Genomic DNA, 23,427 nt, shown 5'->3' on the forward strand with positions numbered 1-23,427 from the left:
CCAGGCCCCTTGACATTAACCTGTGTTCAGTTTGGGATTTTCATCTTTTTACAAATTGTTTCCCCTTCCCCAGCCCTTTCTCCAGAGATGTCATCATTACCATCTCCAACACTTGGTGACATATGTTCCCATACCCCACCAGCCCAGTTACAAGTGGTGATTTTCTGTTTATTGCTCAAAAACAAAAATCCAGAAGCAAAGGTGGAGAGAACATAGGTTGGGGAGACACAGGAAGGGGGCAAGGCCCTGTTCCAGCTCTGTCTTTCATCCCTCTTCTGACTTTCCAACGCTCAGGAGTTAGGCCTGAAGCAGGGTATCTGGGAGGGGAGAAGCCTTGGTGGTAGAGCTGTCAGGGGCAGTCCATGAGGGGTGCCTTGGGCTGGAGGGGCCCAAGAGTTGCAGGGGGCCTGAGTTCCCGTCCCAGGGTCCAAGCCAGCAGGGTGAGGGGCGGGCCCCTTTTTTGGCAACTGAGAAGAGGAGCCTTTGGGCGGCAGGATGCTGGTTTATTTACTGTAGGGTCTCCAGGGCCATCAAAGCCCCCTCATGGGACAGGGAAACTATTTACACAGCAGGGAGGAGGGGAGCCAGGAGCCAGAGACCAGGTCCTGTGCTTCCCCTTGACCCAAACGAGGAGAGGAGGGGCTTCCTGGGTCCAGCAGCCTTAATCTTGGGGTTCAGATGGAAACTTCATACTCCCGTGTATCCTGAAGATAGAAAGATCAGATCAGTTGTGGAATGGGGTGGAGGAGGCAGCAAAATAGGAGGAAGCATCCACAAGGAGGGAGAAAGACCTGGATTTTTAAAGTATCATTGATGACTGGGGGGTTGGAGGTCACAGGGTGAGAATGGGGCTGAATGTGGTCAATGGAAGTGTTTGGTTCATCCTACAGTGTCTTACAATAACATTAAAATCTGAATGTCTGGATTCTTTTGAACAATTGGAAGATCTGGCAGTTGGGCCTAAGTTTCCACTATGGGCTAGAGTTGCATCCTTTAGATGGGCACAAGTTCTCCAGTTAGGCGCAGTCCTCACTGTTCCCTATTGTCCACACATGGCTTGCTTTGCTCATTGACATGGCTTTAGGCAGCTGAGTTTGAAATTCCCAAGACAGAGATTACAGAGACCTTGAGAAAAGGTTATGTAGTCCTGGGGAAGCTGAGAGATGTGGCACTCTGGGGATAGGGGAGAGGCTCACCCCAGCTTCATACAGCGGGTTGCTGAAGTCTGACTCCACGGTGATGGGGCTATAGGAGTGGGAGCCCGAGAAGCCGAAGAGGGATTTTCCCTGCAGCCTGGGAAAGGGAAGAGACAGAGAGGCTTATCAACAGGTGAGCCCTCGAGCTCCCCTTGCCCAGGTTCCTGCACCAGGCGGGCAAAACCTCTGCCCTGGTAGGCAGTCTCCTGACTAGAGTACTTACTTGGTATAGTATATGTAAACACCACTGCCAAGGACGATGACCAAGCCTAGGGGCAGAAGGATGGCCAAGGCAAGGTTCCCACCCTCCAGCTGCCGTGATGGGTCTGTAGTCTGGGTCACTGGGGGAGGAGGAGAGGCCTGTGAGCCAAGGCTAGGCCCAGTCCCAGGATCTCCCAGCCTCCTGCCCTGGGCTCTGAACCCTGGGCCTCACCCCTCTGGGGCCTGGCCTCCTGCCCCCGGCCTCTGCCTTGCCCTCCCGACCTGGCCAGGCCTGGGTCTCCACCTGCGCCCTCACTGACCTTCCAGTTTTCGGTTGTCCAGGAGCTCCTCATAGGCCACTGCAGGGAGAGGAGGGGGAGGGGGACGGGGTCTGAGCCAGGGAGGGAAGGAGGCTGGGTAGAGGGCCGGGAGCCCGGTAGGGCTGAGCTGGACAGCCTGGTTCTCTCTGCCCTCTGCACAACCTAAACTTTATCCTTCCCTTGGTGGGGGAGAGAGAGGAGTGGTCAGGGCAGGGCCTTCTTCCTCCTCCAGATCTCTAAATTTCAGGGTTCCTGGACAATCTGCACCAACCAGGTCTTCAGAATTTGCCAGAGATAGGGAAACTGAGGCCTATCCAGACAGGTTAAGGGACTTCCAAGCCAAGGTCCCTCTACTACATCCTTTAGGATAATTCCATGACCTTAGCTCTCCCCAGAACTTCTGGACACACCCACAATGATGAGCACCCACACGAGGAGAGTGGGGAGCTCAGCAGAGTCACCCATTGGTCCCAAATTTGCTACCTGACTTTCCCAGCCCTGTCGCTCCCCGGACACTGATGTGCCCCTCCTGCCCTGTCTGCCCAGGCACCTTTGCAGAGCGGGGGCTGGCTGGTCCACTGTGAGGGGTGGCCAGGCACACACGTGATGGTGACCTCGCCGATAAGCTCAAAGCCCTCGTAGCAGAAGAAGCGTAGGGACTCGCCCGCCTGATAATGGTGCTTGTACAACGTCTGGTAGCCATTCTCTGGAACCCCGGGGTTCAGGCACGGCTCGTACTTCACTGCAGGGATTGTGCCAGTCATATACTGGCTGCATGATCGAGCAGCCAGCACATGGCAGACAGGCTTTCCCCAAGGCTACCCAGCCACCCTTGCCAGGGAGGTTGTCCAGACTTACAGGCGCATTTGGGGACCCGGTCGCTCCACTTGGGTGTGCCTGTGTCCCGGCTGTAGCAGGTAAGCACGGCTGCCCCCTCCAGACTGTACCCTGGCAGACAGCGGTACTGGACATGGGAGCCCACAGGGAAGCCGGCATCTGAGGTGGTACGGTGCCCATTGGTGATCTCACCAGGGTCGGCACAAGTCATAACTGGTGGCAGAAGAGCAAGGTCAAGGGGAGTTAGCGCCTTAAAAGATCTCCCAGAAGCTTAGGGCTGGGAGAGGCCTGAGGCTTAGCACATCTCCTCTGAACAAGCCCTCCTACCTGCTACCCCCACTTCCCACCAATTCCTCAGAATGAAGACAGCATGAAATGGAGCAGCTTAAAATTTAATGCATTTTATATTTCAGGCTTCTTTCGGAAAACAGGATGATTGGGGCAACCCCAGACCCCCATCCTCAGGTGAAATTCCAAACGTTTAACCACCAGACTAGAGCATACCAGCTAAATCCCAGCAGTGTCTACCCAGCCTGGCAGATCATCTACAGAACAGCAGCTGCCCTCTTTAGAGGGGGCCCAGCTCTCCTGTTCCCCTTGGTCTCGGCATGTGTAGCCCACTTGGCCCACACAAGCTGCCTGCCCGGCCCCCGGCAGGCATTTGAGTTTACAACCCTGTTGTGGAAGAGTCATAACCATAGCCACTTCCTGTATATAAACCTATGCCAGGCACCCTGCTAAATATTTCACAAACATAATTTAATCCTGATTATCCTGAGAGGTCAATGTCATTATCATCTCCCTTGGGATCTAGGGCTCTGAGCAGTCAAATGACTGGCACATGGTCACTTAGCCAGAGTGGCAGGGCTAGAACCTGCTCAGGGTCACAACCATGGAGCCCTGGCCAGAGATTCAGGGCCTCGGTTCTTGGCTCAGCTTCAGGCCCCATGCATAGCCCTGGGCAGATTCCCTTCTGAGCCCCAGGCAGCAGGGCCAGCTGAACTCTCGGCCCATCCAGGCCTGACATACTGTAAATCCTTCCAGGGATGGGCGGCTATGTCAACTAGACAGTTTTCCTTGTGTTCAGCCCAAATCTGGCTTCCTGAAACTTTTCCGCATTGGTGCCACCATTGCCCCCAGGGACCACATGGAAGACCTACAACCTCACATCCTTGTGGCAAGCTTCCCCAAATTTGGAGAAAGTGACAAGATGCCACCCCTTTCTGCTCTTTTTAAAGATAAACACTCCCAGCTCCTTTATTTTGTTTTTTTTTTTGGTGGCTGATAGGTACAGAGATCGAACCCTGAACCCTGGGCCTTGGTGTTATCAACACCACATTCTACCCAACTGAGCTAACTGGCCAGCCCTCCCAGCTCCTTTAAATGTCACCTCTTCTGTGAAATCTCCTGTCCCACCCTTGAAGGAGTTAAGCCACAGCATCTCCCACAGCTCTTCTTCATTCTTACAGCAGCTGTGACTTTCTCACTATTTACAGCAACAGGCACAGTGTAAAAACCTTTCATCTGCTCTTCACAACGCCCTGTCCCTACTTCACCGTTGAGGAAGCCAAGGCTCAGAGATAAGTGCCTTCCCCGAAGTCACCCAGTGGTCACCACTCTGTGATGTCCTTAGTTGTTTAGATATCTTCCCGCCTCCCCTCCCCACATTGTGAGCTCCCTCAGGGTAGGAAAGGGCCCAAGCCTCCTTCGCAGAACAACCCAGTGCAATGACTGCATTAAAATAAACCAAGTTCTCTGCAAGCCTTGATCCCAGCAAAGTGACTCCCCACAATGTCAAGGGTTGGGAATTGAGAGGTTGGGGCAGGGCCTAGAACAGGAAAGATGGAACAAAGAGTTGATGGGGAGGAGCCTAGAGGGAACCTGGGCGGAGCCCAGGAGGGGCTGGACTGAGCGGGCTGCGGGGAGGCGGGGTCGGGAAGGGATGGAGGAAACCCGGACTGAGCCCAGAACAGTGGAAGAGAGAAGAATGCGTCCCGGAAATGAGGGCGGGACCCAGAGGGGACACTTTCGGGGCACCGATCGGGGGAGTGCGACCTAAAAGGCATGGGGTGAGGCCTGAGGAAGATCCCGGCAGGACCCAGGGCGAAGGGATGGAACGCAGGACAGGGATGGGGACAGGAAAGGGCGGAGGCAGGGCCCAAGCAGAGGGGCGAAGCCCGACGGGCCAGGGCGAGTCGGTGACAGGACGAGAGGGGGGCCAGGCTCACTCTTTTGGCAGGCGGGCGGCGCGGCGCTCCAGGACAGGTCCCACTGACAGGTGAGAATGTCGGAGCCCAGCAGCTCGTAGCCAGGCTCGCACTGGTAAGTGAGTACGGTGCCCCGGATCAGGTCCCCGTGGGACGCCGTCCTCCAGCCCCACTCCGGAGGTGGCAGTTCGGGGCAGGTGTCGTTCCTCGGAACCTCTGCCAGGGAGAGAGGGTGAGTTTGGAGGTTGTCCTTTGACTCAGGCGCCCTTCTAGCATCAAGGCTTCCCTCCAGTGGCGCCTCCCGGGACCTCTGGCCTGCTAGGCCCCTGCCCATCTCGGGACCCTGTCCCTGGGTACCTTTGAAGTGCAATACGAAGCCCTGGCCCAGGCCCGGATTTGGGGGCCCGGGCGGTGCCTGGAACTGCAGCTTGAGGTCGGGCCCAGAGGAGAGGAGGCGGCGGCGCGGTTGAGGTCCCCGCAGCTGGGCCAGGACTCGGGCGCTGGGACCGTCCCCGTCAAACAGTGTCAGCATGTCCCCTTCCCGCACATTCAAGCTGCAGGGAATGGGACCGGATAGTAAGGAGGGGCTACGGCCGGCCCCTCCCATCCAGTTCTGCCCAATCCCCAACTCAGTTCATTAATAACCCCACCTACCCTCCAGCTCCGCCCCGTGTTCCCCATCCCAGGTCTGGCGCCGCCTCAGTTTTGACCAATCATAGGTTTCTCCTCTAAGTTAGACCCTCCAGGTTCTACCTGTTCTATGGTTCCTTCCATCCCCTGCTTCCCAATCCCCAGGCCTGCTCATTACTAACTCCGTCCATTGTCCGGTTCATCCACCATCACCCTGGGATCCATAGGCTAGCCCAACTCCAACTCTGTCCAATCACGGGCCATACTCCAGAGCACACCGCACAACTCTAGGCCCCGCCTGAGTACCTGCTTTTGGGCCACGTCCACCTCTGGTTCTGTCCAGTCACATGACCAACTAATACCAAATCAGCTCACTGGATTCTCCCCACACCCACACCCACCTTGGGTGCGGGGTGGTTGGCCCTGGGTCCCTGGAGATTGCTCCAGAGGCAGCCTCAGAAATCTCTGAAGAGTGAGAGACACCAGGCCAGAGCCCCTGTTCACAGTAGCCCCTGCGTTACCCCATTTACTTGTCCAAGGTCCTCTGGCTAAGAGGTGATTTGAACCCAGGTCTTCCACCCCTAGCCTGAACCCTGGCCACCTTTCTTCAGACCCTATATCCACCGAATTCCGTGTAGACACAGAAGAGCCAGCCAGGCTCTGAATGCAGGTAAATGCGCTGCCACACCTCACTTGCTGAGCCCACCCCCAGCACACCCTCTGTAGGACCCAAACATACATCTCCACTTGCAGCAAGATGCGCTTCTCTTCCTGGACATGCAGGCTCCATGCGCAGTCCTGGCCGGGGCTATAGCTCTGGGGCCAGTCAGGAGAGAGGACCACACCAGCTGGCTCTGACAGCTCCCCTCCACACATGGCTAGGGGAGGGGGGGGAGTCAGGTTAAGGACCAGGTGGGCCTGCAGTCTCCATTTCACCACAGTGCTTACCACTCCTGGTTGTGTGCACCAGACCTCCTCACATTTTCCTGTTACCTATGATCCACCTGTCTCTGGCCACATCCAGGTCCTGTTGTGCCCAATCCCCAGCCCTGCTCTTAATTAACCCTACCAACTCTCCAGCCTACCCACCCAAACCATGACTTAGCCCAACTCCAGTTCTGGCTCTTAGGGACATTTGGGTTTGTGACTCTGGAATTTGGTAGCCCACCAAAGAAAACAGTCACTGAAGGGCTGTGGATTTACCCAAGGCTTGGGTTTATTAAGTTTGGATATGCAGGTCTCCTTCCTGAATGGCCTTCCCATGATCCCCAGTTCAGGGGGTAGTGCGTAGACCGAAGGACTTCCCTGGATGTGGAGGGCTCACCCTTGCAGGCTGGCTCTGTGTCATTCCAGTGGGGTTCTGTGGGATCCACACATTCGATGGCATTGGGGGGGCCAGGGGGCTCCAGGGCATATCCTGGGAGGCACGAGAAGGTGGCCAGTGCCCCTGGGCGGTACTCAGAGTCCGTGGTAGTGACGTTGCCATGTGCCAGGAAAGGGGCAAAGCAGCGATCCTCCTCAAAGGCTAGGGAGGAGTCAGTCATGAAAATTAAGCATTAGGACAGGCCTCACAGGATCTCAAACTGGGGACTTAGGTTGAATTCAGGTATTGTTTGGCTACTCAGTGGGCTTTTAAAAACTGAATGCCCTTGGGCTTAGCTTTACTCTCCAGTCTATCCAAAACCCTAACACTCCTCATTCACACGTTTCTGTTACCTCCTTGGCCTCTGAAGGAAACCCCTAGGCTAGTCAAGTCCCAGCCACCATTCTATAGATGAGGAGGCCCATATACAAAAAGCCACTTGGCCAAGGTCACCCAGCAGGCAATGGCAAAACCAGATCTCAAACAGAGATGGCTTGATTCCCAGCCACAGATACTTGGCTCTGGACGCTGCAAGGGGAGGGGATAGGGGAGGGGTGTCTTTGGAGAACTGACTTGTGTAGGTATGTTCTCTCCTCAAAAATAACAGTTGGATTCTCATCATCCATGGTGTTGCTAGAATCCAAAATTGCAGCTAATGCAAAAGCTACTCAGTTTTTACATTGGACGAAGTCAGCAAAAATGGACATTTGTAGAGCATTTTAGTATCTGCCCACCTGATTATGTGGTAGCTGCAAAACTACCTGTAAGGTGAGACTTAGGTTCCCATGATACGGATGAGGAATCTGAAGCTCACAGAGCGGCAGTGGCTCACAACTACAGAGGCACCTACAAAACTAGGGATTTTTTTTTTTTTTTTTTTAAGATGACCAGTAAGGGGATCTTAACCCTTAGCTTGGTGTTGTCAGCACCACGCTCTCCCAGGTGAGCTAACCGGCCATCCCTATACAGGATCCGAACCCACGGCCTTGGTTTTATCAGCATCGCACTCTCCCAAGTGAGCCATGGGCCGGCCCTCAAAACTAGGAATTCTCACTAAAAGGCCAGCACTTTAACACTCTCAGAATCTATCATGCAATTTATTTTGGCAGCTCCACTGTTCTATTTCACTGTTACTCAACCTGATAGGGTATCCTGTCCAAGTCCTACCCATCCATCAGGGCCCAGTGCCAATTCCATTTCTCTCATGATTTGTACCAGAAACTAGCCCTTCCCATCTCTGAGCATTTCACTCTTTATCTCTGTTCTGCTACTGTTTGTACAAATCCTCTGCTCCAGCCACACTGAAATTCTGTTTCCCAAACACACTAGCCATTTCTCTACCTCCTCACCTTTGCTTACACTGCTCCCATGTGAGATGCTCTTTCTCAATCTTCCTGTTTTAAAATACCCTCTATCCTTGAAGGCCAAGCTCAAATGTCTTTTCTCCTATGATCGCTGACCTCCTTGTTCCTACCTGTCCAGCTTCTGTTCCCCTTTCATCTGATAACAGTGCCCCTATTTTCATTTTGGGAAACACACCTTCCCCACTCCCAGTCCCTGCGGCTCAGTTGAGGACAACCAGGGATGGTCATGTGATGCAGACCTGCTGATCATAACACCACCTGCCCCTAGTAGCTACAGGGATTGGCTCAGACAAAGGCACAGGACTTTAACCAGTTCTTTGAGAGCCTTTCCTGGCATTTTTGCTGAAGCTATCAGGAATAATATGAGATTTCTCTCTCTCTCTCTGATGGAGTTACTAAGTTGGTGGTATGTAAGTCTGCAGCAAGGTCCCTCACGTAGGGAAGCCTGATGGAGAGTGAAGCCAGCTCAGAGCAAGCAACTGAGAAATTGCAATAACTGGTCTCTTGGCTGTGTATCTGGATCCAGCCATGCATGAAGCTTAAACAGAAAAGTCTACCTCAGGGAATGAGGAGGGGTCCATATGAAGGGATGCTTGTAGTTTCGGGGTGGGGAGGCAAGTCAGTTTCAGGGATCCAAACATGGAGATGAGCAGGGATGAAGCATGTTCTTGTGCCTATGCCTGGTGTCAGGAAGAGGGGAAGGTGCAGGGCTTGAGACTCGGTGGGGGAGTGGGACAGTTACCTTCAAATCGGAGGCTTAGCAGAAGGGGATTGGCAGGTGTCTCTGACAGCAGCTCCACATAGAGGGACTGGGCGTCACTGATGAGACCTCGCTCTGGGACATCATCCATGTCCGAGTCATAGATCACTGGGGATAGGGGACTGCCCCCTGAGCGCACCATCAGCCTGGGATGGACAGAAGGGTGGCCAGGAATTCAATGTGCCCTCAGAAGCTGCCTCACCTCTTACCTGCCCTCCTAGCTTATTTTTATAACTATTATTATCAAACATTAACTATATGCCATGCGCTCTTCTAAGCCTTTACACATTTTATCTCATTTAATTTTCACAAGAACTCTTTAGTCAGAAATTGTCAATAGCCTTATCTTATAGACGAGGATATCAAGGCACAGAAAGATTAAGTAACCTGCCCAAGATCACACAGCAAGTGTGGCAGAGCTGGGATACTGGGTTGTTAGATAAAGAACAATAATGTTTGGATCCCTATATTGGCCACCCACCAAAACAAAAAAAGAATGATGACAATGATGATGACAGACACTTTTACGGTGCTTACTGTGCCCTGGGCATCATTCTATGAATTTTGCATATCTTAATGCATTTATCCTCACAGAGACCTTAAGAGGGAGGTACTAGTATCTATCCCCATTCTACAAATGACGAAATTGAGGCACAGAGAGGGTAAGTATTTGCTCTAAGTTTGCACAGCTACACTCCCTAAGAAAGGGTTAGGAGTAAATTGTGTTTGACACATATCCCAAGCAGGATCCACTCCAGATCTGTTTGACTCCCACTGCAGCCTCCCGACTTCCCTGAGGTGTGGACCTCTGACCCAAGGCCCAGACCCTTACCGGTCATTGTCCTCATCCAGAGAGACCCTCTCGAAGTGTAGGTGCAGCCGGCGTCCCTCAGCTGCTTCAATGACCCAACGGCAGGTGAGGTTGGGCCCTGCAGCTCCCCCAGGCTCAGGTGACACGATGCGGCCCAGAGTAGCATTGTGGATGGTGCCACCACAGGATGCTGTGGGCAGAGAAGGGGCAGGTTAAGGCCAACTGAAGTAACTTGTCCTTCTCCTCGGGGCCTCTGCCCTTCTCAGGCCCATCCTCAGAGCTGTTGCATGTATATCTTTGGCTGGGACCTAACCCAGGGATGACCTCTGCCCCACTGGCTCACCCCAGAGGACAGGACCTTCTCCAGGCCATCACCTGGGAGGAGAATAGAAAAACCCCAGGATGGACACCTCCCAGGATAGAGATTCCACTAAAATGAAGACACCTCAGATATGGACACCCTGGGATGGAGAGTTATGGGGATCCCCCAAATTGAAACCCTTAAATGGAAAATCTTCAAGGTGGGAATTCCCAGAATGAAGACCCACAGGATGGGGGATCCCCAGGATGAAGCCTCTCCAGCATAGAGACCCTCCAGATATGGACCCTAAGACGAGTTTCCTCTAGGATGAAGACTCTTCAAAAGAAGGGACCTCCAGAATGATGACTCACAAAATGGAAACTTCCAGATGGGATATCCTAAGACGGAGACTACCCAAGATGGAGACTCTCCAGGGATAGAGAACCTCAGTGTAAAGAGCTCCAGGTGGGAACCCCAAGATTGGGACCCTCAGGATAGAAAACCCTTCAGGATGGGTTATCCCCAAAGATAGAGACCCTCAAAATAGGACATTCCCCATAGGGTTCTCAGGACAGAAGCCCCCACCCATCGTGGCAGGAAACTCACCCATGCAGCTGGGGGGTTCACTGTTCCAGGCTGGCCGGGTGCCATTGAGGCAGATGAGGGTCTCCTCACCCTGCAGCTGGTAGCCCGAATCACAGTGGAAGGTGGCAGTGCCCCCAGGGTGCAGGTCTGTCACGCTCACATCCCCGTGGGCCGGTTGGGGAGGGAAGCCGCAGCTCAGCAGGTAGGCTGGACCAGGCAGAGCAGGGAGAAGATGGGCTCGTTTCCCCATGCCATCCTCTCAGACCAATCCCCAGTGCTTCCTCCCCCTCCTTCCAGACCCCTCTGGGGGCACAAAGTGGTTCTACACTGGAGTCCACGCTGAGGAGTAAGAGCTCCTGGCACAGGCACATTGTCTCATGAACACGTAATTTTGACATCCTTATCTCCCCTACTCTTTGTAATTTACCCACTTTACCTGAGGCTCAAAGAAGTTATTCTGGAACTGGTGCCCTTTTGCTCTGTACCCTCAGGCAAGTCAATTGACATCTCTGAACTCTGTCCAGCTCTGATAACAACAATAGTATTTGCAGAACTTTTTCAGCTTCCAAAGTGAGATCACACAGTACTTTTGAGGTAAGCAGAGAAAGACTATGTAACCCATTTTACAAATGTGGAAATGGAGGCTCCAAGTTATTAAATGCCTCCTAGTATTTTCTCCTCTCCACACTCATAGACGTTCTTCCACTAAGGCACACTGTAGTATTACACCCTCCGCTTTCATCCAGATGAACCACATAGAGTTTCTTTAGGAATTTGACTCTTTGGGGGCCGGCCCGTGGCTCACTTAGGAGAGTGTGTTGCTGATAACACCAAGGCCATGGGTTTGGATCCCTATGTAGGGATGGCTGGTTAGCTCACTTGGAAGAGCCTCATGCTGACAACACCAAGTCAAGGGTTAAGATCCCCTTACCGGTCATCTTTTTGGAAAAAAAATTAAATTAAAAAAAAAAAAAGGAATTTGACTATTTTTGTCATCAAAGACTTTAATACTCCGTGCCCCCTAAGGGACTCCCCCAGTGGAAGTGAAAGGCTAGGGAGAGCTTTACTCTCCTCAAAGAACTGGTTTGTCTTCTCCTTTCTTGCAATGAGAACTGTGTAATCTCCCTTTTTGCACTGGGTGCTGGGAAACTTGGAGACAGATTAAGGCTTGTTCCTAGCAACAACAGCCTGTTCATCCACATTCTATTTTTTTAATTCCAATAAGCATTACCTGGTACCATTTTTTTTTTCTTACTATTCTATATAGTTGTATTGCCTGCATTCTTTTTGAAAGCCTCCTGAAATTCTTGTGGAAGCAGGTGGAATAAAACTAATAAATAGAAAGACACTTGTTAGAAAATGATGGCTTCTGAACTTGATCCTCACATCTCTACATTTCAGAACTGGGCAAAGCTCATCAAGAAGGGCTTCCTGAAGGAAGTGCATCAAAGCTGTGTCTTATAGGAGGGGCAGGCTCTGAGTAGCAGAGGGCTTGGGAGATACCAGCTTGCCGGGGCCTTTGCTTTTCCTGACTCTCCAAGACTTCAGTGATTCTGTAAGAGACCCAGTCCCTCCCTATTTCAAAATTCAACAAACATTTCCTTGGCTGAGCCCTGGGGACAGAGAGATGAAAAAGACCCAGGCCTTGCCCTTCTGGAGTCCACAGTCTACTGGGATAGACACAAAAACAACCTTCTACAAGGTCAAGTGTTTGGATCCCTATACCGGCCGGCCAGCCACCAAAACAAAACAAAAAACAAAAACAATCTTCTAGAACTCAGTGGTTTCAGTAAATGTTAGCCTCTTTAATGGCTCTCCATGGCCAACAGAATCAAGTCTGAATGCTTTAGATTGACATTCAAGCCCCTTCCCAGCACTTCCAGTGTCAGTGTTTAGCACCCGAGACCCAGATATCCTACACAAGACAGATTTGTGACTCCTTATGGTCCCACCTCCATATTTTTGCTCCATACCCTTGCCCCTATCTAGATAGCCCTCTCCACACTCTTTCTCATCTTTCAAGGAGTAACTTAAGTACCACTTTTTCCAGGAAGCCTTCCTGACTCCTCTCTCCAACAGAGTTAGTTGATCTCTTGCTTATATACAGTCCTGCATGAATAATTTTGTCATCACATTAACTACTTTCTCAAGCCTATTTATTTTGTCTTCCAAAAACCTAGCTTAGCTGATCAATGAATGCAGCCAAGAGGCAGTGTGGAACTGTGCAAAGAGCACTGGATTTGGAGACAAGCAAACCTAAATTCCAGTTCTAACTCCACAATTTATAAGCTACATGACTTTGAGCAGGTGACTGCATCTCTAGGGGCCTCTCACCTAGTAATGGCAATAATAACTCCTATCAGGGAGGACTGGCCTGAAAGTTAAATAAAAGAAACATGCAAAGCACCTGGCATATAGAAGGTGCACAGAAAATGTTAATCACCCACCCCTCAGCCTCTATTAAATGAAAGACTGGGAGTCAGGGACTCAGGGATCTGATTTCTGGCTCAGCAATAACTCTGCAGGTGGCTGAGCAATCCACATAACCTTGAGTCTTTTTCTTCCTGTGAGAGATGGAACCAACAATGGCCACACCCAGGGTTACTGTGAGAAGTACATGAAACAGTGGTTGGGGAAAGGGCTTTGTAAGTGGGAGAGTTTGCTGGACTCTTGGGGTGAGAGGTGATGGAGCCTTGGGCTTTTCAGAGCAGTTAATGAGGCTCTCTGGACCAGAGGCCCCAGTTAGTGCAGATGGGGAAGGGCTTAAACAGTGCCATGGTCCCAAAGGAGGCTGGAGGAGCTGCAAAGCAGGGAAGACAGAGGCAGGTAATGAAGGCCAATTTATGCAGTAGTCCTCCTTCCCCAAGTGTTCCATTTAGCCTAAAGAGTCCTATTTTCAATGCCCTGGAGAAGTGGCTGCTTAAAGGAGCCAGGGGGGAGCTATTTTGTAATATCTGAAGGTCCAGGCCTGGAGCCCTCATGGCGTGCTCTTGTTCCCCAACAGCCAGGCCCCTACCACCAAGTTCATGCCCCCCAGCTCACTGGTCTCTCTGTGAAGAGACCTGGTGGTGAGCACCTCTACCTGGCAAACATCAGCCCCTGGGGCAGGTCCTGAGCAGAGGACCCAGGAAAGGTAGGGGGGAGAGGCCAGAGAGGATGTGAGGGAGGGATGTGGGTTGTGTCCTGGATAAGGTGTACAAGGTATCTGGAGTCAGCAGAGGTCTTAAGAGGGGCTGGGTAAGGCCAGAAGGCGATATGAAGAGGACGCTGGCCCAACACACAGTTCCTCCTATGTTTCCCAAGAGGATAGGAAGGGCCTTAGAGGAGACAGCAGTGTCTGGAATGGGAACACTGGCTGGGCCCCTTGCCTTGCACATCCATGCATGCTAGAACATACGCCTGCATTGTGGGAAGCTTCCCGTATGCACAGGTGAGCATGGATGCACACACGTGTGTGGGTTGTCTGTGGGTGGAAGCTCATGAATGCAGCTGTGCACTGATATACCCCTCTTACCTGCCCCCAGAAGTCAGAAGGCTCTTTCGAAGTTGCAAATCTGAGGCTGTCACTTCCCTGCCTAAAACATTTCAAATGTCTCCCTCTCATCTGCAGGTTAAAGTAGTCTGAACTCCTTACTGAAGCTGATAGGCCCTTTTTGATCTTTGTGGTGGGGGGAGGAGGGGATAGCTGGCCACAGGGATAAACTGGACTCTGGTGTTATCAGTACTATGCTCTAACCAACTGAGCTAACTGGCCAGCCCACCCTTTATGATCTGAATCCAACCCGCTTCCTAGCCTGGTCTCCTAGCTGTTTCTCCCCTGCTGTGTTCTGTGCTTTGATTGTAACATCGATGACTGACAGTTTGCAGCTCTCACTGTGTATCAGACACTGTTTTAAGCACTTGATATGTACTAACTCATTTGATCTTCCTGATTACCTTCCATGGGGTACATATTATGATCTCTCTTTTTCAAATGAGACCATGAGGCACAGAAAGGTTAGGTATTTTGTCCCAGGTCACACAGCTCGGACAATTCTATCTTCCATGCTGAATTACTTCACCTCATCTGAGGTCCCATTTTCTCTCCTTTCTGGGTCTTGAAGTGTGCTTTTTCATCCATGTAGACAGCTGCCTCCCTTCATCTCTCCCTCCCACCCTTCCCCAGCTAACTCATCCTTTGGGTCTTAGCTGAGTCATCACCTCCTCCAAGAAAATGTCCCCATATTCCTTAGAAGAAATTTATGTCCCTTTGATCTTGCTCCCCCTACCTGTGTTTCCTCCATCATGGCCCTTATCTAATTGAATTATAACCATCCCGATTACTTGTCTGTCTGCTTGCCTAGATTCTGAGTTCCTTGAAGTCAGATTTATATGTAACTTTTCATTCCTTTCCCCAAGGTGAACACAGGGCCTGGAACAAAGTAGGCACTCAATAAATATTTGTTGAGTTGAACTTGGTTGTGTGCACACCTAGACACAGATCTGTGAGTGCATGAGATAAGTGTGCATGGGTCTCCTCTGAGGATCCTGCCTTCAGGGTCCCAGTCAGGAAGAAAAGCCCCCCTCTCAGTGCCTGAGCTTGGAAGGCCCCCCAAGATGCCCCTGTGCCTATGGTGGCCCCAGCCCTGCCAGCCCTTCCACTAGCACCCTCAGACTCCTCACCCTGATAGTGAATCCTGAAGCCACCGCCCCTTGGAACCCGTGGGCTCTGGAAGTGCAGGAGAAGCCGGTTTGTTGGGCTCCGAAGGACTTGTCCTTCTCCCAGCATGGAGGAGTTGGCCAGGAGTCGGGGCGCCAGGCCTGGGGACCCCCCACCAGCCAGTACCAGGAGCTCCTCCTCCTGAGACAGGTTCAGCGTCTGCACCTAGAGAAGCCAGACAGAGGCCCACCAGGGCAAGTAAGCCAGAAGGGGGTGACTCCGTAAGCTCCCTGTCCCCTGCCTTCCTTCTCCCTGTATGTAGCATCCCATGCAGTGAGTGACATTGCCCAAGCGGTAGAACTCTAGAAGAGTTTTTGAGATTTTGAGTCAGAAAATAGGCTCTCTGTCTCCCAGGCCAAACCTTCACACACCCACAGCCCCAAAGAAAGGGTTGAGAAGTTTCACAGTCACATGCTCAGGTCCAGTTACCTGGATCTCAATGCCGTAGCCAGGGTAGACATGGATGCTGTAAGTGCAGTCCAGGAGCCCCAGGGTGCGGCTGGCAGTGCTCCCCAAATCTGGAGACTCCACGTACCCTTCGCCCTCGGAGATGTTGTTATTACACAGAACTAAAGAAATGTGAGTGGCTGGGATTGAGAGAACCCCTGTGCTCTTGCCCTCCCAGCCAAGCAACTCTGGAGACTCATCTGTCTTCTCCCCATCATCCCTCACCGTCTTTATCCTGTGCACCCCCTCTCACTTGTACCCAGAACTCCCCTCCCCATCTGTAATGTAGATGAAACACATAGAGCGGTACCTGGTACAGGGAAAGGGTATATGAATGCTAGCCTTTGTTAGGATTAAACAGAAGCCCCTCTCCCATCTCTACCTAGAACTCCTTCTAACACATGTGCCCAGCAGCGTCTCTTCCATCCATCCCAGCAGCCTCCTCTTCCACATCCCTACTCCTGGACACCACCCCTATCCCCTTTCCAGCATCTCACCTGGGCTAGTCACCGTAGTGGTAACAGTCGTCGTGGTGATGATGGTGGTCATAGTCTCCTCCTCTCCTCCTTCAGGCCCGAGGGGCGGACCTGGAGAGGCGGGGACGGGCGGGGGCGGGGCCGTAGTTCCTGGGGGCGGAGTCAGCAGCTCCGGCGCGGTGGGGCCTGCTCCCCTGACCCCCTTAGGGGTTACGGCTGTTGTCAGAGGCCGTATCCCTGGCTCAGTGGCTCGTGGCAGGGAGGGCGCTGCAAGAGTCTGGCCGGCTGGAGGGGTGGCTAGTGTGGGGTCTGGATCAGATCCTGGGACAGTGCAAGGAACGTCAGGGCACAGGAGGAGCAAATTGGCTGGCCTTGGGTGTGGGCAGGGCTGAGGGAAACTGGGGGTTGCCTCACTGAACTCAAAAGGCCTCGCCCACAAGGTAGAGCCCCTCCACCCCCACCTTTCCTTTCCCCACCCAAACTCCCCATGTCCTTCCAAGGCTTTCACAGCCTGACCTCCCCCCACTTCTCTTCCCCTCTTCCACCTTCCCAGGCCCTTCCACCCGGAGGATCTCTTTGAGCTTTTCTCTGCCTCCCCTTTCAGATCTGGCTCTGTCTCCTGGTTACCCCCTGTTCTTGCCTCTGTCTTGGTCTTTCTGGTACTCTTTATTCCTCTGTTTAGTAGTATTCTTATTGCTGTTTGATTTTATGATTCCAGATCTACTCTTTTTCGTATTTCACTCTCTCACTTTCTGACTCCCTCCTACCATTTCTCTGCCTCTGGTTCTCAGAATTTCCATCTCTTTCTCTCTGTGTGTCTGTTTTTCTGTCCAACTGTCTCAAGCATTCCGTCTCTATTTCTCCAGTTCTGTCTATGCCCAGTTTTCGTTCTCCACCTGTCTCACCCTGTCTCCCTCTGAATTCCACTGGCCTTTCTGGGGGACTTGTCCCCTCTGCAGTCTTTCTCTGCCTGCTTCTCTCCCCTAGCTTGGCTCCCATCTCCCTGAACCAGTGTCTCTCCCTCTGCCTCTATGCCACATCTGTCACTCTGGGGGCCTCACCCGGCAGGTAGCTCATCTCTGGGCCCCTCCTCAGCAGGGCCCCATGGAGCAGCTCGGCCAGGGCCTTAGAGGCCACTGTGGGGGTTTCGCTTCCAGGCTCTGGCAGTACCTCATCCTCCTTCAGGGGCAGACCTAGGAGGTAAAGTTGTGTGAGCCTCTCCACTCCCCCACATCCTTTCCTTCTCCAGAGTGATCTTTTCCAGAGCTCTTCTTCCCTCCTCTGTCAGCTGGGCCTGCAGGGGCTCAGAGGGTCCCAGTCTGGGCTGAGAGCCAAGATTGGAGGAAGGGCTCCCAGCTGCCCCTCACACTCCTACATCTCTCTCTCGCCTTTTCCCCCAGGAGCTGTGTAAACCTTCAGTGAGCACCTCAGTTCTTATGAACCCTGGACAGCGCCAGCAGGGTGGAGAGGGGGCGTCGGTGCTGCCTTCCTTTTCACCTCAGTGGTGGTCTCCCCCACAACCCTGGGGCTCTGCGGAGGGTCTGGCAGCACCTCCCAGCCCTTGCTTCTGCAGTGCCTGGCTTTCTCTTTGGGTTTCTGTCTCTGCAGTGTGGCGCTCTCTCTCTCTCTCTCTCTCTCTCTCTCTCTCTCTCGTTCTCTGAGTCTCTGCCTCCTTCTCTGGAGTCTGGCTGGGGGTCAGAGTAGGAGACTGAATATCTGGTCTCTGACTTCTCATCTGTCTTTGTCGGTACATCCAAGCACATCTAAGTGTGCAGCGCCTGGTGTCTCTCCCAGCACCTTCATCTCCCACCCAGGTACCCTGCGTGCTTTTGCCGCCTCCGCAGACATCCCCCCAACTTCCCCCAGCCCTCCTTCCTGGATTTAACTCCTGAGACGCTGCTAAAAGCTCGCCTTATTCATTTCCCACCTCTTCAATATTGGGGATTAAGGGACCCTAGGCACAAGCCTGAAAGCCTGGCTTGCCCGTTCCCCGTAAGCTGTGCCCCTCCCCTCCCCCACGAGGTCAGAAGACCCAGGATGTTTGGAGAAAGGAGGGTGGAGGACCCCGCTGGGGGCCTTCCCGGGGCCCACCCCCACACTCTCATGTCCTTACCCTGAATCCAGGGACAGCTCAGCAGAATTAGGAACAGCAGCTGGGGAGGCGGCGGGTGCTGGGCCCTGGGAGTCCCCATGGCGACTCACGCCGATTTCTCTCCTCTGTGCCTCTCCTAAATGATCTGGCTACCACCTTTCCTCCTTCTCCTTTTATATTTCCCTTTAATTATTTTTTTTTCCTGCTAGGGGTCAGCCAATTTCTCATCCCCTTGGGATGGAACCCACCCCACCCCCTCTTTGCTCAATCTCCTCTGTCCTCTGCTCTTGGATCTGTGGTAGAGGGGGGCGCGGCTCCGGCTGCAGGGGGTGGGGCTGAGAGGGCCGAAGGAGCGGGTCGCCTGGGTTACCCTCTTGCTTGGGCGCCAGGGTTCACGGGGCTGGCTGGATCCCAAGCTGGGGGAGTGGAGAGGGAGAAGGCAGCTTCCGGGGGCCTAGGGTGGGGTCGAGGATCGGAAGGGTCCCTACTGGGCTCTAGTGACGCTGGTCGGGGAGAGGAAGGGGTTGCGGAACAGGGAGAGCCGGAGCTTGGGCACTGGAGCTGCAGGAGGAAGAAGCTGAGAAAGGGGTCGAGCCCACGTCAGATCCTGGGGACGGGCGAAGGGAGGGGCCTGGGATTTGTTTGCGGGGGAGGGAGGAGGAGGAAGTGCAGATGGAGGAAGGAGGGATCGTATGAGCCAGGACCGTAATCCTCATTCCCGCGGCCTCTAGAGGAGGCAAAGGAAGCTCTCTGGTTCCTGCAGCAATTAGTCCCCCCTCCCCCTGCCATTCCAGCACATCTGGAATCTGAATCTCCTCTTCCCAGGCGCCGAGGGGCGGCATAGCTTGATTCACGCCTGCTCGGCCCCTCAATATGCCCCCTCTCTCCACATCCAGACCCCCATGGGACTTCTTTTGCCTTTTACAGAAGCACGGGTAGAATGGGCTTTCCGTTCCCCCAGGAGAACGGCGAGTTTTCACGTTTGTAAGAAGTCTAAGGAGTGACAGGCCGGGGTCTGGGAAGGAGAGATCCCTTCCCTTACAGACAACCTGAACCGGCCAGCTGCCAGGCGGCTTCAACTCTGATTTTCTCTCCCGGTCTCCCTCACAACGCCTCTGAAACGCCCTTTTCAGCACCACAGACGCGCGGACAGCGCCTCTCGGCCCCGCCTCAGAGGGCCCGGCCCCCCGCCCGCCGGCGATTGGCTGGAGCCACTTTCACTATCGGTCAGGCTCCCGCCAGGGGCTTTTGTGAAGGCCGAGAGGGCGGGGGAGTCACAGGCTGACAGATCGACGGACGCGCAGACCGACGGACAGGCCACGGCACCCCAGCCCGCAGTCCCCGAGCGCAGGTCCGCCCCCTGGGCTTGCCCCGCCCCTCCAACAGGCCCCGCCCCTTCTTTTCGCATTGCGGGACGTTTGGAGGTTGGCACGGTGCCCCTGCGTCCCACGTGGCGTCCTTTCGGGGCTTGGGGGCGGGGAAGCAAATCCAGAGACGACCCTCCCCCCTCCCGCCAAGGCTGGTTGCGGCTTTCACTGGGAGGGTTTGGGGTAGCTAAGCTGCGGGCTGCGGGAAGGAGTGACGTCAGGGTGAGTGGGCGCCAAGGAAGGAGCGAGTAGGAGAAAGGGAGCGGGAGAGAGGGAGCGGGAGAGAGAGAGACAGGACTGGCGGGTCGGGTCGAGAGAAGCGAGGGCAAGAAAGACAGAGGTGGGCGGAAGGAGAGAACGAAGCCGCCACTGAGGACAGGCTACGGGTTCCCGGGGCTGCGGGTCCAGGTGGGGTAGGAATTGCTGTCCGGGGAAGCTAGAAGGAAAAGGGGGAGAGAGAGAGAAAGAAGAAGGGCAAACGGTGGAGGAAGAAGAAAAGAGAGGAGGGGGGAGGGAGAAAGAGGAGACTGCCGGAAGGAAAGAGAAGAGAGAGGAGGAGGGGGCGATAGAGGAAGAGAGGGGTGGAGGGGGCGTAGAGCGAGAGGAGAGTGGAACAGGGAAAGCAGAGGTAGAGGAGAGAGAGAAGGAAAGGAAGGTTAGAGGTACACGAAGGAGGGGAGAGAGATACAAGGTGGAAAGGAGCCCTCAGGAGGAGAGAACCAAAAGTGGGAATGCGGAAGGGAAACAGCCCAGGGGGGAACGAGGGAGTAGCCATGGAGGGGACAGGTAGAGAGCTAGGGGGACAGGGGAACTGGGGTTTGGAAGATGCCCCAGGCCTCTTGGCCAGGGCCTCCCTGCCTATCATGCTCCCCTGGCCACTGCCCCTGGCCTCCTCGGCCCTGACCTTGCTCTTTGGAGCCCTCACTTCCCTTTTCCTCTGGTACTGTTACCGCCTGGGCTCCCAAGATATGCAGGCCCTGGGGGCTAGGAGCGGGGCTGTGGGTGTTAGCGGTGGGCCTGGGGGATGCTCTGAGGCTGGTAGGCCAAACCCAGGGAGCTCTGGGGAGCATGGGGAAGGAGCCAGGACAGAAGGCCTAGTGAGCCGTCGGCTTCGGGCCTATGCCAGGCGCTACTCCTGGGCTGGGATGGGTAGGGTGAGGCGGGCAGCTCAGGGTGGTCCAGGCCCTGGGGGAGGGCCAGGGGTCCTGGGCATTCAGCGCCCAGGCCTGCTTTTCCTACCAGACCTACCTTCAGTCCCCTTTGTGCCACGGGATGCCCAGCGGCATGATGTGGAACTCTTGGAGAGCAGCTTCCCTGCCATTTTGCGGGACTTTGAGGCTGTGAGCTGGGACTTCTCAGGGACTACCCCTCTGCCTCGGGGCTGGTCCCCACTCCTGGCCCCTGGGTGCTACCAGCTCCTGCTGTACCAAGCAGGCAGGTGCCAACCCAACAACTGCCGCCGGTGCCCAGGAGCCTATCGGGCACTGAGAGGGCTACGGAGTTTTATGAGTGCCAACACCTTCGGCAATGCTGGCTTTTCCGTTCTCCTGCCTGGGGCCCGGCTCGAGGGCCGCTGTGGGCCCACCAATGCCCGGGTCAGATGCCACCTGGGTAAGTAGATGCTGCCTATAGACAACCTCCTTGCCTCCACTGTTCCCTCTCCAGGCCTTCTTCTGTGTTGCCACCAGAGCTGTCTACGCTATGGTTCTCATATGCCTCTCTTCTCAGAAGTCTTCCATGGCTCCTTGCTGCCCACAACAGCAGTTCTAGTTACCTGCAAACCATCCTCATAAGCTCTGCTCTAGTCATTTCCCACCTGTTCTATATTTCCTCACATTGACTCTCCCCACGCTTTGTGTTTTACTTATTTATTTAAAAGAAATCTTTATAGAACTGTGAGTGATCATCGGTACTCACAAAAACAAATTTAAGCTTAAAAAAAAAGAAAACTTTTAACATTCTAGTTGAATAGTCTCTCCAGGCCCGAAGCTTCATTTAAAAGGGAGCAATGTTAGTAGGGTGTTAAAGTTATGGTAGCACCAGATTTTTTTTGGTGATTTTTTTCTTTTTTACACCTCAAAATCATTGGGTTTCTTTTTGATATTTTAAAGATTGGAAGAAAATGGAAAAGGGAACAATGTTCTGATGGTTATTCCATGGCATGACCTTGTTTCACCCCAAATCATCTCCTGTGCTGTCAGCTGGATGTGTCCTACGCTTTTGGGGGCACACTGGCCTCAGGACCAAGTCCAGATCCTTCCTCCTCTCCCCTCATGCTTTAAATAAGGGAGGCCTTCTGGCTGATCCTGGCAGATGCCGCATATGGGCTGTACTGTCAATCTAGAATGCCTTTCCCCCTTATTACCTCCTCAGCCTTCAGGACCCAAATGTCCAAGTGCCACATCTCCTCTGGGATGTCTTTCTATTCCCCTGCTCAGTTGGCTGCTCTGATTTCTCACCACACTCAACTGTGTGGTCCTTGAGCCAGGATGGAGGTTTTATATTTCATAGGAAGAAAGCACCTAGCACAAAGTAGGTTTTTGAGTTAAACTGTCAGAAAGCCCAGGAAGAAATGCCATTTCCTTCAGGAAGCCTTCTCTTTTCTCCTAGCTCTCCTCTCATCCAGTACTGTACTGTAATTATAGTCTGGTCACCTTCCAGACAGCAAGGAGAGACTGCCACAGAACCTGGTGTTTAAGACCCTTAGATCTGCTAACTGACTGAACAGGGTGGGCCCCTTGGACAGAGGCAGGAGTGTTGGATGCTCGGGTCTCTTCCCACAGGCCTGAAGACCCCCCCTGGCTGTGAGCTGGTGGTCGGGGGTGAGCCCCAGTGCTGGGCTGAGGGGCACTGTCTACTGGTGGACGACTCCTTCCTGCACACAGTGGCTCATAATGGTAAAGGGGCTCCCTTTGTGCTGCGGGTGGTGAGGGACTGAAGAGTGAAGGAGAGTGAACTAAAGGGTTGCAGAGTCAGACCCAACTGACTGGCACCACCATTTCCAGCTGCATGACCTTGAACACCTCACATAGCTTCTCCAATCACTTGTGGGGCAACTGCCAGCTTCAAGTGATGGCCAGGATTAAATAAGTTAACGTAGGTGCATGGCAGTGACTGACAGCACAGGACTCGGGCTGGAGCACCTGGGTTCCCGTCCTACCTCTTGCACAAGCTGCAGAACCTGGGCTAGTTACTTACCCTTGTTGTGCCTCAGTTACTTTGTATAAAATGGGGATGACTGGGGCACTACCTCATAGTTAGTTTTGGGGATTAAGAGTTACTACATATAATGGATTAGATCAGGGCCTGGCACTGTATACTTTGGTGACTACCTTGTGAGTGCTCTGGCATAGAAGGACTAACGTCAGCTGCTCTCCTTTCCATTCCCACATGCCCTAGGCTCCCCAGAAGATGGGCCACGAGTGGTCTTCATCGTGGATCTGTGGCACCCCAACGTGGCTGGGGCCGAGCGCCAGGCTCTTGACTTTGTCTTTGCACCAAACCCTTGAAGGAAGGTGTTCCCTTCAGACACCTGGGCTGGAGAGATGCTGCACTCAGGGACGGCTTGAGTGGCAGCCAGCACCTCCTCCCCACTGTGGAGGGAGGAGGAGGATGAGGGCTGAGGGCGGGATGTGGCCAGTGAGCACAGAAACAGACATTGTAAATCCTCTCCTAACTCCTGACTACTTCCTTCCCAGCTACCAACCCCAGGGAAGGGCTTGGGGCAGGGGCTCACATTTTCTCCCATACAACCAACCAAGTACCTCCTAA

The 23,427-nt window shown here is 53.6% G+C and overlaps 2 protein-coding genes across 10 annotated transcripts; one reads left to right on the top strand and one right to left on the bottom strand.

Moving 5' to 3' along the window:
* Positions 1-503: 503 nt before the first annotated feature.
* SEZ6L2 (seizure related 6 homolog like 2) lies at positions 504-18,389 on the bottom strand. Of its 9 annotated transcripts, none has more exons than XM_063099695.1 (18): positions 18,311-18,389; positions 17,259-17,390; positions 16,219-16,308; positions 15,704-15,843; positions 15,238-15,439; positions 10,597-10,782; positions 9,711-9,879; positions 8,861-9,024; positions 6,716-6,916; positions 6,131-6,269; positions 5,119-5,315; positions 4,783-4,977; positions 2,576-2,767; positions 2,268-2,459; positions 1,718-1,756; positions 1,420-1,537; positions 1,197-1,293; positions 504-704 (listed from the first exon to the last, which is right to left on the bottom strand). In XM_063099695.1, the coding sequence occupies exons 1-18, from the start codon at positions 18,387-18,389 to the stop codon at positions 675-677; spliced, it is 2,562 nt and encodes an 853-aa protein (XP_062955765.1). In that variant the 3' UTR covers positions 504-674. The 9 variants fall into 9 exon arrangements, with proteins under 9 accessions (XP_062955765.1, XP_062955761.1, XP_062955763.1 ...); XM_063099691.1 differs by having other exon boundaries at positions 16,219-16,518; XM_063099693.1 differs by lacking the exon at positions 17,259-17,390 and having other exon boundaries at positions 16,219-16,518.
* Positions 18,390-20,387: 1,998 nt separating this feature from the next.
* ASPHD1 (aspartate beta-hydroxylase domain containing 1) lies at positions 20,388-23,165 on the top strand. Its single transcript, XM_063101326.1, has 3 exons — positions 20,388-21,267; positions 22,440-22,553; positions 23,056-23,165. Exons 1-3 carry the CDS (start codon positions 20,388-20,390, stop codon positions 23,163-23,165), a joined length of 1,104 nt encoding a protein of 367 aa, XP_062957396.1.
* The last annotated feature ends 262 nt before the right edge of the window (positions 23,166-23,427 follow it).

This window comes from Cynocephalus volans, chromosome 6 (genome assembly GCF_027409185.1).
Source record: "Cynocephalus volans isolate mCynVol1 chromosome 6, mCynVol1.pri, whole genome shotgun sequence".
Lineage (NCBI taxonomy): Eukaryota > Metazoa > Chordata > Mammalia > Dermoptera > Cynocephalidae > Cynocephalus > Cynocephalus volans.